The 17,953-nt window shown below is 43.5% G+C and overlaps 1 protein-coding gene across 1 annotated transcript; it reads left to right on the forward strand.

Moving 5' to 3' along the window:
* The first annotated feature begins 13,542 nt into the window (after positions 1–13,542).
* LOC124598160 (piggyBac transposable element-derived protein 4-like) lies at positions 13,543–14,093 on the forward strand. Its single transcript, XM_047135982.1, is given in 2 exon segments — positions 13,543–13,603; positions 13,606–14,093. Coding segments are annotated over 2 exon segments (549 nt in total).
* The last annotated feature ends 3,860 nt before the right edge of the window (positions 14,094–17,953 follow it).

Below are 17,953 nucleotides of genomic sequence, written 5' to 3' on the forward strand. Positions count from 1 at the left end.
AGAATGCTGAAGATTAGATGGGTAGATCACGTAACTAATGCGGATGTATTGAATAGAATTGGGGAGAAGACGAGTTTGTGGCACAACTTGACTAGAAGAAGGGATCGGTTGGTAGGACACGTTCTGAGGCATCAAGATCACCAATTTAGTATTGGAGGGCAGCGAGGAGGGTAAAAATCGTAGAGGGAAACCAAGAGATGAGTACACTAAGGAGATTCAGAAGGATGTAGGTTGTGGTAGGTACTGGGAGATGAAAAAGTTTGCACAGGATAGAGTAGCATGGAGAGCTGCATCAAACCAGTCTCAGGACTGAAGACCACAACAACAACAATGTACATTAGTGACACTTTTAGGTGATTTTCATGCATTATGAAGTTCATGTGCAACCATTGAAAGACATTACGACGTATGATACGATAAAAAGACCATGAAATCTGTATTTTTCAACATCTGAAAAGAATCATCTCCCATGAACTGTCATGTTAAGTGTTTAGAGGTCAATTTTTATATTAATATATACAGTATGTGTAATTCTTTGTGGTTTGCAACAGATCCAGACTATATAAGAGCAGTTCCCGCAGTGGCCAGAGTTAATTCGCTTTGAGAGGTCAACGTGTAAGGATGTGAGCTGATGGATGGCTTGTCATTCACGACTGAATTGCTTTTGGGCAACAAGTGTACGAGTCCGTCAGCCTAGAGAAATTTTCGACAGTAGTGGTTGTGGACTTCAACTTCGAACTGCAGAGCAATGTTAGACTTGGAAAAATCGAAACTGAATATATTTCATTCTAATGGACAAGGATTGACGCTCCCTGTAGTTCGGTGCAAGGTCAATATCGTTATGATGGTGACCCTTAAGCCGGTCTACAAAATAATGTTCTACGTCAGGAACTGTCGGTCGTGGGTAATTCAATAGTGACACAAGGTGTTCCCCGGGTGGCCTTTATGGCAGGACGGATATCCAATTTCCGTAGCACCTTCTTACCTGCCTTGAAATTGAATCGAGACGCCCCGGCGAGACACTGGCAGGCGGCCCATATTCGTCCGTAGCCTCGCGTAAGACGGTGCACGTCGGAGGAGGCGCGCACTGCTCGGGGACACGTACAGTGCACGTGCACGTCGGTGCGTGGGCGTTACTTGAGCCCGGCTTAATGCTGCCTGTCAACGCAGGTCACGTCAGGCGACGCAGCAGCTGCACACCCGAGACATGCATGTCGCCGCCCGAGTGTGTGCGTGCAGGTATGTGTGTGTGTGCAATCAGGGCCTCTGAGGTGGCGCCGAGCGGAGGCGTCCCCTGACAGTCGTGCGTGCGCCGCGAGTACGTGACAGAGAGTAATCAGCAGCCACTGCTCCGCCCGTGCACATCCCACAATAGAAGGCGGCGGGAACCTGCGGGCGGGACTGCGCCACTCTGATATGAGCAGAGCGGTAAATGAACTAGTCGTCGCCTTAAAACGGCAGAGTGGTTCCTTCGGACCGATGCAAGGGTGTAGCACTGGTTCCAGACGAGTATGTGACCCAAGTCAGTGATAATACGGGCAGTGGACAAGAACAAACTTTGAAACTTCCTGGCCGAATAAAACTGTGTCCCGGGCCGAAACTCCAACTGTGGACCTTGGCCTTTAGCGGGCAATTGCCATACCACTTGGGCAAGTGCTCTAGCACTTGCTCGTGAAAGGCAGAGGCCCCGAGTTCCAGTCTCGGTACGGCACACAGTTTTAATCTGGCAGGAAGTTTCATATCAGCGCACACTCCGCTGCGCCGGCCGGAGTGGCCTGCGGTTCTAGGCGCTATAGTCTGGAGCCGCGCGACTGCTACGGCCGCAGATTCGAATCCTGCCTTGGGCATGGATGTGTGTGATGTCCTTAGGTTAGTTAGGTTTAATTTCTAGGGGACTAATAACCTCAGACGTTAAGTCCCATAGTTCTCAGAGCCATTTGAACACTCGCTGCAGAGTGAAATCTCACTCTGGAAACATTCCCCAGGCTGTGGCTAAGCCATGTCTCCGCAATATCCTTTCTTCCAGGAGTGCTAGTTCTGCAAGATTCGCAAAAGAACTTCTGTGAAGTTAGGAAAGTAGGAGACGAAGTACTGGCAGGAGTGAAGCTGTGGGAACGGGTCGTAAGACGTGCTTGGGTAGCACAGATAGTAGAGCACTTGCCCGCGAAAGGCAAAGGTCCCGAGTTCGAGTCTCGGTCCGGCACACAGTTCTAATCTTCCAGGGCGTTTCATATCAGCGCACACTCCGCTGCAGAGTGAAAATCTCATTCTGGAGAACAAATTCATTTGAAGCGATGTAGATGATATAGGACTAGTGCTCGACAGCGTACGTGATCAACATATACCAGTCGGCCCGACCTGGGAACCCGCCGCATGGGGACGAATATACCTATGCAGCAAAACGACCAATGACGGACGGAGCAAGGAGGGCACCTAAAGAAGACTAGCACTGGCAAAGAGGGCATACCGGGCCAAGAGAGATCTACTGGTATCAAACATAGGCCTCAATCTGAGGAAGAATGTTATGAGAATGTACGTTTGGAGCACAGCATTGTATGGTAGTGAAAGATGGATTGCGGGGAAACGGTAACAGAAGAGAATGGAAGTATTTGAAATGTGGTGCCACAGAAGAATATTGAAAATTAGATGGAGTGATAATGTAAGGAATTATGAGGTTCTGAGAAGAATCAGAGTGGAAAGAAATATATGGAAAACACTGACAAGAAGGAACAGGATGATAAGACATCAGGGAATAATTTCCACAGTAGTAGCGGGATCGGTAGAGGGTAAAAATTGTAGAGGAAGACAGAGACTGGAGGAGATCAAGCAATTAATTGTGCTTGTCCTTTTCTCACATAATACACTGCAAATTACGGATGAAGGACAGCAGGCAGATTCCGTATTTTCAGATTTCTGGAAAGCATTCGACATGGAGCCCCACTGCAGGCTACTAACGAAAGTGTGAGCATATTGAATAAGGTCACAGATATGTGGGTGACTCGAAGACTTCTTAAGTAATAGAGCCCAGAGACAAGGATATCACCAGGAGTGCCACAGGGAAGTGTGGTAGGACCACTGTTGTTATCTAGTATATACCAGGTGATCAAAAAGTCAGTATAAATTTGAAAACTTAATAAACCACGTAATTATGTAGATAGAGAGGCAAAAAATTACACACATGCTTGGAATGACATGGGGTTTCATTAGAACAAAATAAAATATCAAATTTCACAAAATATCCGACAGATGGCTCTGGACAGCAAAACGTTAGTGGCTGCGCGTGACAATTGTGTATAAAAAGAGCTGTAAGGGGAGAGAGAATCAGATGCGCCAGCAGTCCCACCATGTTGACGTTACCTGAAAGGCGCTTTTAGTGAAGCTGTATTATCAGAATGGGGAATGTGCTAGTTCAGTGTTACGATCCTATCGCCATAGGAAGGGGATTCGAACGGTTAAAGGTCCGTTGACAAAGGCAGCTGTGGCGAGAATGATTTCGAAGTTCGAAGCCACAGGTTATTTAGACGATAAACCCCGTAGTGGCCGACCGAGCACAAGGGGTAATGCTGCTGAGATAGTTCAGGAAGAAATGGAGACTGTAGCGGGTTCGTCTATGCACGGGGAAGTCAGCGCTCGTACCGTCACACGTCGCACTAGCATTCCATACACTACTGTTCGGTTGGCACTGAGGCGTACCCTCTGATGCCATCCGTAAAAAATCCATCGGCATCATGAACTGTTACCTGGCGATTTAGTGAAGCGGAGAGCATTTGCGATGTGGGCGTTTCAAAAGATGACGGAAGATGACGATTGGTTGAGTAACGTGTTGTGGACCAACGAAGCTCATTTCATGCTCCGAGGGTCTGTCAACGCCCACAGCTGCAGAATTTGGGCTACCGAAAATCCTAGAACTGTTATGGAAACTCCATTGCACGACGAGAAAGTTACAGTATGGATTGGATGTACCACATCTACCGTTATAGGGCCTTTTTTCTTCGAGGAAATGCTTGATTCTGGTTTTGTAACTGCTACCGTGACGGGTGAGAGGTACGCCGATATGTTACAGAATCGCATCATCCACAGCCTGGCTGACAAACACCTGCTGGAACGTACGATGTTTCTGCAGGATGGCGCTCCACCCCATATTGCTAGACGCGGGAAGGATCTCTTGCGCGCGTCATTTGGTGATGAACGTGTGCTCAGCCGCCACTTTCGTCATGCTTGGCCTCCCTTGGCCTCCCTTGGCTTTGGGGTTACCTGAAGTCGCAAGTGTATCGTGGTCGACCGACATCTCTAGGGATGCTGAAAGACAACATCCGACGCCAATGCCTCACCATAGCTCCGTACATGCTTTACAGTGCTGTTCACATTATTCCTCGACTACAGCTATTGTTGAGGAATGATGGTGGACATATTGAGCATTTCCTGTAAAGAACATTATCTTTGCGTTGTCTTACTTCGTTATGCTAATTATTGCTATTATGATCAGATGAAGCGCCATCTGTCGCACATTTTGTGAAATTTTGTATTTTTCTGGTTCTAATAAAAGCTCATGTTATTCCAAGCACGTGTGTCAATTTGTACCTCTCTATCTACATTATTCCGTGATTTATTCACTTTTAAAATTTAGACTGAATTTTTGATCGCCCGGTACATAAATTACTTGGCCGACATGTGGGCAGCAATCTGCGATTGTCGGCTGATGATGCCATGGTGTTCGGTAAGGTGTCAAAGTTGAGTGACTCTAGGATGTTAGAAGAAGACTTGGCAAAGTTTGCAGTTTTTTTTTTATTAAAAATGAAATTCCTCCAGCTGTACTTAGGATTTTATATTTACTTCGTGACTAGTTTCGATGTTGCATCAACGCCATCAAGTGTTGGTCTCACCGCGGACTTCTAGACTGAGCCACACACAACTGATTTCATCAAAGTGTGCGGGCCTGAAGATGGCGTTCACGCAACGTCGAAACTAGTAGCGAAGTAAATATAAAATCTTAAGTACAGCTGTAGGAATTTCATTTTTAATAAAAATCATACCAGCTGTGTCCCACCTTCATCCAGTTCAAAATGGATGTACGAAAATTTCCAGTTGATGTGGTGAATGACAGCTAGCCCTAAATGTGGGAAAATATAACTTAATGAGGATGAATAGGAAGAACGAACCTATAATCTTATAATGCAGTATTACTAGTGCCATGCTTGGCACAGTCAAGTCGTTTAAACATCTGGGCGCAGAGTTGCAAAGCGATTTGGGATGGAACGAGCATATGAGAACTGTGATAGGAATGGCGAACGGTGGACTTCAGTGCAATGGGAGAATTTTAGGAATAAGAGATTCACCTGTAAAGAGACAGCATATAGGACGCTGGTGCGAGCTGTTCTTGAATACTACTCGTGTATTGGGGATCCGTACCAGGACGGATTGAAGGAAGATATCGAAGCAATTCTGAGGCGGACTGCTAGATTTGTTGCCTGTACGTTTGGACGACACGTAAGTGTTAATGTGATGCATCGGGAACTCAAATGCGAACTACTGATGCTGCTGATTTTGATTTTCCTGTGAAGATTTTGCCTTCACATGTAAAGTGGTTTTTTATTGCTGAACTAGATAGGATGAGATCCAGAAATGATCTCAAGGTTTTATTTATCGGTTTCTCGCTCCCTCTGAAGCTAATGATGTTCCTGTTGTCAATACTACTTCTGTAACTGAAGAGCTGCCCTTAAATTTTGCTGCTGCTTTCACTTCTGTAGTGCTTGTAACTGTATCTTCAACTGCGAGTGTAATTGATAACAGAGCTACGTCCGCTGTTCACATTGATTTAGCTGACTCTGTCGATATTTCTCCTAAATCTGTCACTGGCTCTCTTGCTGTGAATGGAATTGTGGCTTTCTTCACGACAGGTCCATCCTCCCCTAGATCTTCTCAAGATTTTTGTTCGTAGCTGTTAACTCAATGTTTACAAGTGAGTTTTCAATTAAGTCGTGTCTCTGCGGAAGGCTAACCACATAACAGTTTATGGGGGGGTCAGTTAAGTATCACTACTTTACTGTCTTCGTTGCACCACGGGAATACGCTAAATTTTGGTTACACGAGAAAACACACAAATCTAAATTGAACTAGCTACCTTTTCCTTGTTTTTTTTTTTTTTTTTTCATTCATCAGTCTTCTTACAGGTTTGATGCGGCCCGATACAAATTCCTCTCCTTTGCCAATCTCTTCACGTCAGAGTAGCACTTGCAACCTACGTCCTCAATTATTTGCTTGATGTATTCCAATCTCTGTCTCTCTCTACAGTTTCCACCCTCTACAGCTCCCTCTAGCACCATGGAAGTGATTCCCTGATATCTTAACAGATGTCATATCATCCTGTCCCTTTCTGCATATTCCTTTCCTCTTTGATTCTGCACAGATCCTTCTCATTTCTTACCTTATCAGGCCACCTAATTTTCAACATTCGGCTGTAGCACCATATAAAATGCTTCTAATCTCTTCTGCTCCGGTTTTCCAACAGTCCATGTTTCACTGCCATACAGTGCTGTGCTTCAAACGTACATTTTTGGAAATTTCTTCCTCCAATTAAGGTCTGTGTTTGCTACTAGTAGACTTCTCTTGGCTGGGAACGCCATTTTTTTTCCATGGCTAGTCTGCTTTTGATGTACGTCTGTCACTGGTTATTTTGCTGCCTACGTAACAGAAGTCCTTGTAATCATCAATCCTGATGCTATGTTTCTCGCTGTTCTCATTTCAGCTATTTCTCGATGTTTTCGCCTTTCTTCGATTTACTGTCAGTCCGTATTCTGTAATCATTAGACTGTTCATTCCATTCACCAGATCAGGTAACTCCTCTCCACTTTCGTTCAGGGTAGCAATGTCTATTGCATTTAATAGTGAAATTCCCACTGCACGCATAATGTTACCACACTTGCTTTTAATTTCAGACAAGATTGTTTTGACTTTTCTATGTGCTGAGTCAGTCCTTTCGACAATCAAACAAAAATGGCTCAAAAGGCTCTAAGCACTATAGGACTTAACATTTGAGGTCATCAGTCCCCTAAACTTAGAACTACTTAAACCTAACTAACCAAAGGACATCACACACATCCATGCCCGAGGCAGGATTCGAACCTGCGACCGTAGCAGCCGCGTAGTTCCGGACTGAAGCGCCTAGAACCGCTCGGCCACCGTGGCCGGCGATAATGGAACATAAGCGTGAATTCGAGGAAGACATTTCTGGGGATGTACGTTTGGATCACAGCATTTTCTGGTAGTGAAACATAGACTGAGATAAAACCGAAACAAAAGGGAATCGAAGCATTTGCAATGTGATACTACAGATAAATTTTGAAAATTAGGTGGAATGATAAGGTAAGGAATGAGGAGGTTTTGCGCATAATCAGAGAGGAAAGGAATATGTGGAAAACATTGACAAGACGAAGAGACAGGATGATAGGGCATGTGTTAAGACATCAAGGAGTAACTTACATGGAACTAGACGGAGCTGTAAAGAGTAAAAAACTGTAGAGAAAGACAGAGAGTGGAATATCTCCAGATAATATTGAGGACGTAGGTTGCAAGTGCTATTCTGAGATGTAGAGGTTGGCACAGGAGAGGAATTCGTGGTGGGCCACATCAAACCACTAAAAAAAAGTGGGTAATGCCATTGGACGGAGAACATAAGGAAAATAGTTTTCTCGTTTTAAGAAGGATCAATTCGACATTATTGACTCTCCACTTTCAGGACGACCTTCGGGGTTTGATAGAGATCACATAAACGTATTAATCCACAATAATTAACGTCAGTTTACTCTAGAACTGTGAAATGTGATGAACTGCGATCTTTCCAACATCGTGCGACATTTGCATACAATGGGGAAGGTTCAAAAATCCAGATTGTCGGTACAGCATGCTCTAAGACAAAATCACAAAAATCAGTGCCTGGCCATATGTGGGTCTCCGCTTGCTCGTCATCAATTGGCTCGGGAACAACACCGACCATTCCTTTCCTGTATCGTTACTGGTGACGAGAACTGGTATCTTCGTGCTGTCGTAAGTAAAAGAAAGGAATGGTTGAGCCCAAACGTAGCAGTAACTTCCTATACAAAGAGCTACGTCCATCATAATGTTACGGATCTCGCGGTACAGCGACAGTGTGGAGTACTACGAGTTGCTTCCCCGAAGTGTAACCATCACTGCTGACCTTTATTGTCAACAACTGCGGCGTCTTGCAGACGCAGTCCAAGAGCAACGTCCAGGAAGACTGCGTGAAGTGATGCTACTCCACGATAACGCCCGCCCGCATGCTGCTAGACAGACAAAACATCTACATCTACATCTACATCTACATCTACATCTACATCTACATTTATACTCCGCAAGCCACCCAACGGTGTGTGGCGGAGGGCACTTTACGTGCCACTGTCATTACCTCCCTTTCCTGTTCCAGTCGCGTATGGTTCGCGGGAAGAACGACTGTCTGAAAGCCTCCGTGCGCGCTCTAATCTCTCTAATTTTACATTCGTGATCTCCTCGGGAGGTATAAGTAGGGGGAAGCAATATATTCGATACCTCATCCAGAAAAGCACCCTCTCGAAACCTGGCGAGCAAGCTACACCGTGATGCAGAGCGCCTCTCTTGCAGAGTCTGCCACTTGAGTTTGCTAAACATCTCCGTAACGCTATCACGCTTACCAAATAACCCTGTGACGAAACGCGCCACTCTTCTTTGGATCTTCTCTATCTCCTCCGTCAACCCGATCTGGTACGGATCCCACACTGATGAGCAATACTCAAGTATAGGTCGAACGAGTGTTTTGTTAAGCCACCTCCTTTGTTGATGGACTACATTTTCTAAGCACTCTCCCAATGAATCTCAACCTGGTACCCGCCTTACCAACAATTAATTTTATATGATCATTCCACTTCAAATCGTTCCGCACGCATACTCCCAGATATTTTACAGAAGTAACTGCTACCAGTGTTTGTTCCGCTATCATATAATCATACAATAAAGGATCCTTCTTTCTATGTATTCGCAATACATTACATTTGTCTATGTTAAGGGTCAGTTGCCACTCCCTGCACCAAGTGCCTATCCGCTGCAGATCTTCCTGCATTTCGCTACAATTTTCTAATGCTGCAACTTCTCTGTATACTACAGCATCATCCGCGAAAAGCCGCATGGAACTTCCGACACTATCTACTAGGTCATTTGTATATATTGTGAAAAGCAATGGTCCCTTAATACTCCCCTGTGGCACGCCAGAGGTTACTTTAACGTCTGTAGACGTCCCTCCATTGATAACAACATGCTGTGTTCTGTTTGCTAAAAACTCTTCAATCCAGCCACACAGCTGGTCTGATATTCCGTAGGCTCTTACTTTGTTTATCAGGCGACAGTGCGGAACTGTATCGAACGCCTTCCGGAAGTCAAGAAAAATAGCATCTACCTGGGAGCCTGTAAAACACACTATACAGCAGTTGATGTTGCGCACTCAGTTCTTCACCTTCTTCATTCTCCTCCAAGGAACTTCCTTCCCGGATAAAAATGAAGTCGGAACATGGCTCGACAAGTTCTTCGCCTCAAAACCAAGTGATTTCTATAGTCGCGGAATCGAAAAGTTACTCCATCAATGGCAGACTGTAGTACATACTGAAGGACAATATAGTGTAATCTCTGGTATGTGCATCTGTTGTGTTTATTAAGCGTATGGAAAAAAGATACGAACTTAAGCGCCAATCTACACTCATGCTCATAAATTAAGAATAATGCTAAAACATTGTGAAACAACGCTCTGGTGAGCGGTTTGCGGGCTTAAATCACCTCTGGGTATGACCATGCGGTGCATTTGACCTGTGGTCGTCGCACGGTGGCGCTGGCAACAGTCCACATACGCAGAGGTGTGTTGGTGCATGTCAGAGTACGGTGCAGCGACTAAGTGTGCAGGCGTTTTCAGACGTGCTGATGGTACTGTGTGTTGAAAATGGCTCAAAGGACATATATTGATGACGTTATGAGGGGCAGAATACTAGGGCGACTCGAGACTGGTCAAACACAGCAGGTCGTAGCACGGGCCCTCCGTGTGCCACAAAGTGTAATCTCAAGATTATGGCGACGATTCCAGCAGACAGGAAACGTGTCCAGGCGCTACGTTACGGGACTTCGACAGTGCAGAACACCACAAGAAGACCGGTATCTCACCATCAGTGTCCGCAGACGGCCACGGAGTACTGCAGGTAGCTTTGCTCGGGACCTTACCGCAGCCACTTGCACAGTTCTCTCTAGACACACAGTCTACAGACGTCTGAACAGACATGGTTTATTCGCCCGAAGACCTGCAAGGTGCATCCCACTGACCCCTTGTCACACAGAAGATGCCACGATATTATAGAAGGAGAAGGCGTACGCGCCTTACAGTTTATAAAGCGCTATTAATACAAGGAACTATGTAGGTGCACAAGTCGTCCTATTTGAAAAAGCCTGGAGCACAAACACAGTACATGGACATTGGAACAGTGGTCCCATCGTCTGAACAGTGATTCTCGCCAGTATTTCATCTGGCGTGGATCAGAAACCAGATATCAACCTCTCAATGTCCTTGAAAGGGACCTGTATGGTGGTCGTTGTTTGATGGTGTGGGGTGACATTATGATTGGTGCACGTACACCCCTGTATGTCTTTGACAGAGGAACTGTAACAAGACAGGTGTATCGGGACGTCACTTTGCACCAGTATGTCCGCCTTTTCAGGAGTGCAGTGGGTCCCACCTTCCTCCTCATGGTTGATAACGTACAGTCCCACCGAGCTGCCACGGTAGAGGACTACCTTGAAATAGAACATATAAGGCGAATGGAGTGGCCTGCCTGTTTTCCAGACCTAAACCCCATCGAGCACGCCTGGGATGCCCTCGGTCGACGTATAGCTGCACGTCTTCAAACCCCTAGGACACTTCAGGAGCTCCAACAGGCACTGGTGCAAGAATGGGAGGCTATATCCCAGCAGCTGCTGGACCACGTGATCGAGACTATGCCAACCCGTTGTGCGACGTGTGTACGTGTGCATGGTGAACATATCCCATATTGATGTCGGAGTACATGCACAGGAAACAGTGGCGTTTTGTGGCACATATGTTTCGGGACGGTTTTCTCAACTTATCACTAATACGTGGACTTACAGATCTGTGTCGTGTGTAGTCCCTATGGGTATATGCTATTAGCGCCAGTTTTGTATATTTCCACTTTGTGTGGCACCACATTCTGCAATTATTCTTAATTTATGAGCCTGAGTGTACTATAGAAGCTCATGGGCTAACAGGCAACACAACTGTTTAGATGCACTTGCACCGGCCGAAGTGGCCGAGCGGTTCTAGGCACTTCAGTCTGGAACCGCGCGACCGCTACGGTCACAGGTTCGAATCCTGCCTCGGGCATGGACGTGTGATGTCCTTAGGTTAGTTAGGTTTAAGTAGTTCTAAGTTCTAGGGTACTGATGACCTCAGACGTTAAGTCCCATAGTGCTCAGAACTATTTGAACCATTTGAACTGCACTTGCACTCCTAAGTAGCAGGCCGCTGTGGCCGAATGGTTCTAGGCGCTTCAGTCCAGAACCTCGCTGCTGCTACCGTCGCAGGTTCGAAGCCTGCCTCGGACATGGATGTGTGTGATGTCCTTAGGTTAGTTAGGTTTAAGTAGTTCTAAGCCTACGGGACTGATGACCTCAGATGTTAAGTCCCATACCACTTAGAGCAATTTTGAACACGTATGTAACCGGTGCGTATCACAAATCCACGGTTATCATAATGTATTACATGATTTTTCGGGTTTTTCAGGATAAATACTTGTAATGCAGACTGATGACAAATGAAACAGCGCAGCCGGTACGCGTCACTGGTCAGTTCTCTGCAGATACTCTGAGAAAAGCTTTCTTTATGTTTCGAAATCAAAGTTTTGGCATTTAAGTGAGGTTCAGGATTGTTTCAGATTATACAAGCTGCATAAAAATGTGCACAGCTTGGAGGATCCTCCATGGTAATAAATGCTCATAAGCTTTGAAATCTCTTGATTTCATTTTCTCCGCTTGCAGCACTAATCAGTTTCTTTCTGTGACACAAGAGCCTGTTTTCAGTTGGGCTTGAGAAGGTTAATTGTCGTCGACCCATAAATTGTAGTTAACTGCTGATTCTTAGGGTTCGCAGGAAAATCGGCTGTAGTCAGTTACACATGATTCATATTTTTGTTTTGTTGGAGTAGCTCAGTTAGAAGACAACATTGGGGTTTCAGTGTTAACAGACTATTGTTAGTCTAACTTTGTCTTCGCGGTCCTAGTAGGGGCGAGATGTAAGTCGTTGTATTACATTTCCTGGTTCCTCAGCACATTTTCCTGAAACTTTGGAAGTAGGTTTTAGATGTCTAAAAGTTCACGTTTCCCATCATCTCAGTGACGCTCTCTTGTAGGAGAAACACATCTGTGATCATTTGTGCTGCCCTTCTTTCATTACACTCGGTATCTCTTGCTAGTTCTATCTGGTATGAGTCCCATTCGCACGTGCAATATTCTAACTTCCCAAGCAGGGAGCCCGAGTACGTACTCGCGCGCTGTGAATGTTCACACTGGCGGCATCCCGACCACGTACTCGCCAGTTGCAGTCTCGTAGGTAGAACTGCATTGCTCGGCCATCTGTTGACGACATCCGATACTACTTCGTCAGCTAACTACAGACATATCTGTGCTGCTCTGCTTCAGAGATCTTTGTCATGAAGTGAGGCAGTCGGCAGAAATAACGTGTTGTATCTTACAGTCCGAGCGACACTCTCGAATGCAAAACGATGCAGCCAAACACTTCGCGTGGTCTCACTTCAGAGCAAATTCTCGCAATTCTCAATGAACCGACGAATGGTTTAGACAGTATAAATGACAGCGGGAGTGATCTAGACGTTGACGATGAAAGTGATTTTGACTGTTTGGAAGAAACACCCGAAAGAAATAGAGAAGAAACGGTGGATAGTGACGATGACATCGAACAAGGTGCACCAGTGGAACGCGCGCAGAATGAAGAAAACTGGAAATGGCAAGATGTTGACAGCTCTTATGTCTCTCTGAAAACACCATTCGTTGGTAAATGTGTACCTGTGATGCAGGTAAATTCTGCAGTTGAAGCGTTCAAGTTGTATTTCGGGGAAACTATCGTAGAAACAATCGTGTGTGAAACTGACCGTTATGCTGCAGATTATATACAAAAACAGACTGTTCTACAACCTCGTTCTAGACTACGTAACTGGGTAGATACTGACAAGGATGAGCTTTGTGTGTTTTTTGCACTGCAGATGTTGATGGGAATCATTCAGAAGCCATCCATAAAGTCGTATTTCAGCAAGCATCCACTTTTGAACACGCCGATTTTTTACCAGAGTATGCAACAAGACAGGTTTGAGCTACTTTGCAGATTCCTTCACTTTGTAAACAATGAAGAACTGAATACATTTGAAGGCAATAAGAGACTGTTCAAGGCGGGTTCCGTCATTCAGCACTTGAATGATACATTTAGAAAACATGGGAGAAAACATTTCTGTTGATGAATCTCTAACGTTATGGAAAGGAAGGCTGGCAATAAAACGTATCTGCCTCCAAAATCAGCGAAATTTGGCATAAAGTCCTATGAGATCTGCGAATCTTCCACGGGTTATTTATGGCAATTTATTATTTATGCAGGAAGTACTACAGAAATAGAAACGAAACTTCTTCCTGCAGATACACTGAAAACCAGTCAGATTGTAGTTAAGCTTGTTGAGCCTCTTTTCAACTCAGGCCATACGCTCTGGATGGACAATTATTATAATAACGTCCTTTTGTGCCACTTCCTGAAGGAAAGAGGTATGAATGTAGCTGGCACACTTCGACTGAATAGGAAGAATATACCTGATGCCTTGAGGCGTGCAAAGCTGAAGAAAGGTGAACTCGTAGCATATCATTCACACGGCGTAATGGTAATGAAATGGATGGATAAAAAGCAGGTTGCCTTTATTTCAACATTTTTTAATAATGCAGTTGTTACGGCAACCAAAAGGGGCAACGAGATAAGAAAGTCTCAGTGCATAAAATAGTACAATAGTTTTATGTGTGGTGTAGATCTGAAGGATTAGAAACTGCAACCTTTTCTCATGGAGAGGAAGAAAGGTGTGAAGTGGTATATGAAAATTTTTAGAAGGCTGATGAATGTTTCAGTGCACAATGATTTTATTGTTTACAATGCTAGCGAAAAACCAACGGAAGAAACGCATCTAAATTTCAGACACCTGCTCATAACACAATTGCTGGAAATTCACGAGAAGAATGCAACTTCACCTCGAAGTGGGCGACCTTCAAAAACGCCTGTGCCTGAACGGCTCACAGCAAGACATTTTATTGAGAAGATCCCACCCACAGAGAAGAAGAGTAAGCCTACAAAGAGATGTGCAGTCTGCTGCAAGAAGACAGGGAAACGTAAGGAAACATCGTTCTGGTGCAAGGACTGTGGTGTAGGACTTTGTTTCGAAGATTGTTTCAAAATATACCACACTAAAAATTCATTTTAAGTTACAATGTATGTTTTAATCGTAGTAAATATGTATTAACACCAATTCCTGAAATTTTGGTAACATTTGAACAAGTAATTCCCATCCTACAGCAGTTCCACTGAAACGCTGCATTCTGGGGGGAGGCAGCCATATAAACTACTGCCAGCAGGCTAGGCATGCGCCCGGCAACTACCGGCTTGAAGGGCTAGGATACTTTGTACACTCACCGTATTTCGTGAATATCGTACCGATCAATCAAAGCCTGCCACCTGCATTAATTCCGACTGATCCCAAGTGATCATTTCATTTCATATCTCTGCAGTTTGTTACAGTTATGTATTTATGTGAGTTGATTTACTTCGGTTATCACTCACTAGTTATATGATGTTCAGAATTATGCATTGCTAAGCATTTAAAAGAAGCTTCAAATTTTCGCACTATTTTAACATATTATCTACATTTACCTGTATATTTTGAACTTTCAGCATCTCTCTGTCCTATGTTGTATTTCTCTCAGTTTGAAACACATCCATAGGACACGTTTCATTATCTTTTGCTAGACGTTATTGACATTTTTTGTCGCTGTCAGTTCAGTGTTGTAGCTGAGCACGCCAGAACGTGATATTTCGCCAAGTTGGCTCCGGTGAGATGGAGTCAGCGATATAATCAACGCTCCCACATTTAGTGGCCAGCAATATAGCGATGTTATTAGTTGCCAGTCTCATTAACATAGCCTTTTGTCCAAAATTTTACTCATTTGGGATTGTAATGAAACTGGTCTGACTACGTCATTTTCTATGTACCAAATGTAATTTCTGATATAAAATGTTTCATCATGCATTTTGCGATTCCTTCCTTTAATTGTCATAAATTTAGTAAATATTTATTATAAAAAAAATTGTTTTGATTATTTTGGTGAACGTAAATCTCAGAGAGGTATGTTAGCGTGCAGAAATTTAATAATCTTTGACTTATGACTGATGTGTTATTATCTTTGTATTTAACAATCTATGGACTATCAGGTGGTAAAGTAAGTCAGTTGCTGTGAAATAGTTTGTCGAGAGACGTTGTGTAGCGTCGCATGTGGTCAAAGTCGGATAATATTATGTCTAAATAACAATGCTCAAAAATATCTTTTTATAACTGTGAATCACAAAAAAGCGTTATTATAAATTTCTGAAATGATTTCAAGTATATATAAACAAATTGAAAACTGAAACGTGTTCATTGTTTTGATTAGAATTGATTCAACAAGATCAAATCCATAAATTCTTGTAAATTCAGATGTTTTATCAATATTCTACAGGAAAGCGAGAAAGAAGGCTCCCAGACACCAACCATGAAAAACAACGAAGAAGAATTTTACCAGCTGTGAACCAGTTACTTTGATCAATCAACATTTCTGAACTTTCCATCCTGTTTGCTCAGTGTGCTCTCACGAAGGACGAAGTACATGTCCTGAAAATCATCCGAGACAAAATTTAAATAACCAATTTGAGTCAGTAGAAATGGCTCTAAGCACTATGGGACTTAACATCTGAGGTCATCAATCCCCTAGACTTAGAGCTACTTAAACCTAACTAACCTAAGGGCATCACACACATCTGTGCCCGAGACCGGATTCGAACCTGCGACCGTTTGGGTCAGTAATTATGGGGTTAAGAGGCAGAGTATTCACGCTGGATGCGTCCTGGTGATCAGTGCAGGGTACCATTAGGAAGACTGTGGATAAACGGTTGGTTTTTCGAACGATAGCGTGGAGAGGCACTCTTTCTGCTGCCCTCAGTATCATAAGACTGTCTTCCAGAGATTAATGCTGTGTTACTTAAGGTTGCTCCGCCGCTTTGCTAACTGCTGCTTTAATTTTCATGTACATTGGGCTTCAGTTGCTGTGGTATGTGGTGGCCACGACAGGCAACTTATTGTATTTAATTCGGCGTCATATTGAGAGTGAAGACGTGAGATACAACATGTTCTGTGGACAAATCGAAACCAGTTCTCACTCTGTAGTGATCCAAGTGTATTACTCATATGCACAACTCTTTTCACTAAACACTGAGAAGTTTCCCAAACCATTTTGCTGGAATATGCATTTGAGACCACATGTGTTCAAGATTTCGTTTTGTTTCCCCTAGTGTCCTATGACTACAATTTTACCTTTAACATTGGAAACCTGTTTATGTATATTTGTGATTATAGAGATTAATCTCGAATTAGTGAGAGTATTTTTAATGAAACACGGTAATGAATACCGCCTTAAAATATTTTATGTTGAATCAGTCATAAAATATGCTGTTTAATCCGTAATTAATACCCAGTTTCCATAAGAAAATGAGAATTCAGAAGTGCCTATTTAGGGAAAAACTTTAACGTATTCAGTTGAACTAGAGCCGATTAACTCTAGTAAAATGATGGTGCAATTTGATTCATGACAACAGAAAGGTTAATGCGGTTCTTAGAACAGTTCATTAAATCCGAATTGCGTCATCCGTTGGCACACTTTAATTCTATAGTATGTATAGTCTAATTGTGTGAATAATTCAGTAGAGATGGAATGTATGTAACCAGAGTTATGATAATTAAACTGTCGGATAGTATATTAAAATGCGCGTTAAATGTGAGTGAATTAAGAGAACAATAGAATGAAACAAAGAAATTTTTACCCCCCTCCCCACTCAAGCTCAAGTTACAAGTGTTGCTACTTCTTTGGAGTAATGTCATGTATATATTTTATAAATGGGCAAGTCATCGCGCACCATTTTTGTGACGGTGTGCTTAGTAGATGTAGCACCTCCATTTTACACAGGATACGTATAAAATGTAATTACAAAAATTCCGGAAAAAAATATATTGAAGATATTACTACAAAAATTGAAGTTCTTCAAAAAGCGACGAAGTTATGCCAACGGATTTTTCACATTTTTAGGCATCGAGGGTATATATTCTGCTGTCACACCAGAGTTGCATTTGGAGCGGGACAGAGTTGTGATGCTAGGTAATCGTTTATTACGGACCAGATGTGGCTTGGTGTATTGTCCTAATATAGCACACGATTGGCGGCAATGTCTTGCCTCAATAAACTTAGTATTCCACGTAGAAAGTTAGCTTCAATAACACAATGAGTGTGGCTTTGGCCTCTAACCTCCTCATTCCCTCTAAATCGCCTTTGAAGACTGTACCGTCTCAGAATAGCAGCTTTTGATAGAGATTCACTTAGGAATACTAGCATTCAGGTACACTAAAATAAAGCTACGAACCTATAACTTTCCCAGACTCCTACTGGTTAAACGACTCTGCCGTGAGATCACGAACCTAAATATTTCGGAAACTAGACTATCAATTTAAAATAATGGTGATTTTAAATTAGAAAACACGATCGAAGACAACTCAATGCCGAAAACGACAAT

Source organism: Schistocerca americana, chromosome 1 (genome assembly GCF_021461395.2).
Source record: "Schistocerca americana isolate TAMUIC-IGC-003095 chromosome 1, iqSchAmer2.1, whole genome shotgun sequence".
Lineage (NCBI taxonomy): Eukaryota > Metazoa > Arthropoda > Insecta > Orthoptera > Acrididae > Schistocerca > Schistocerca americana.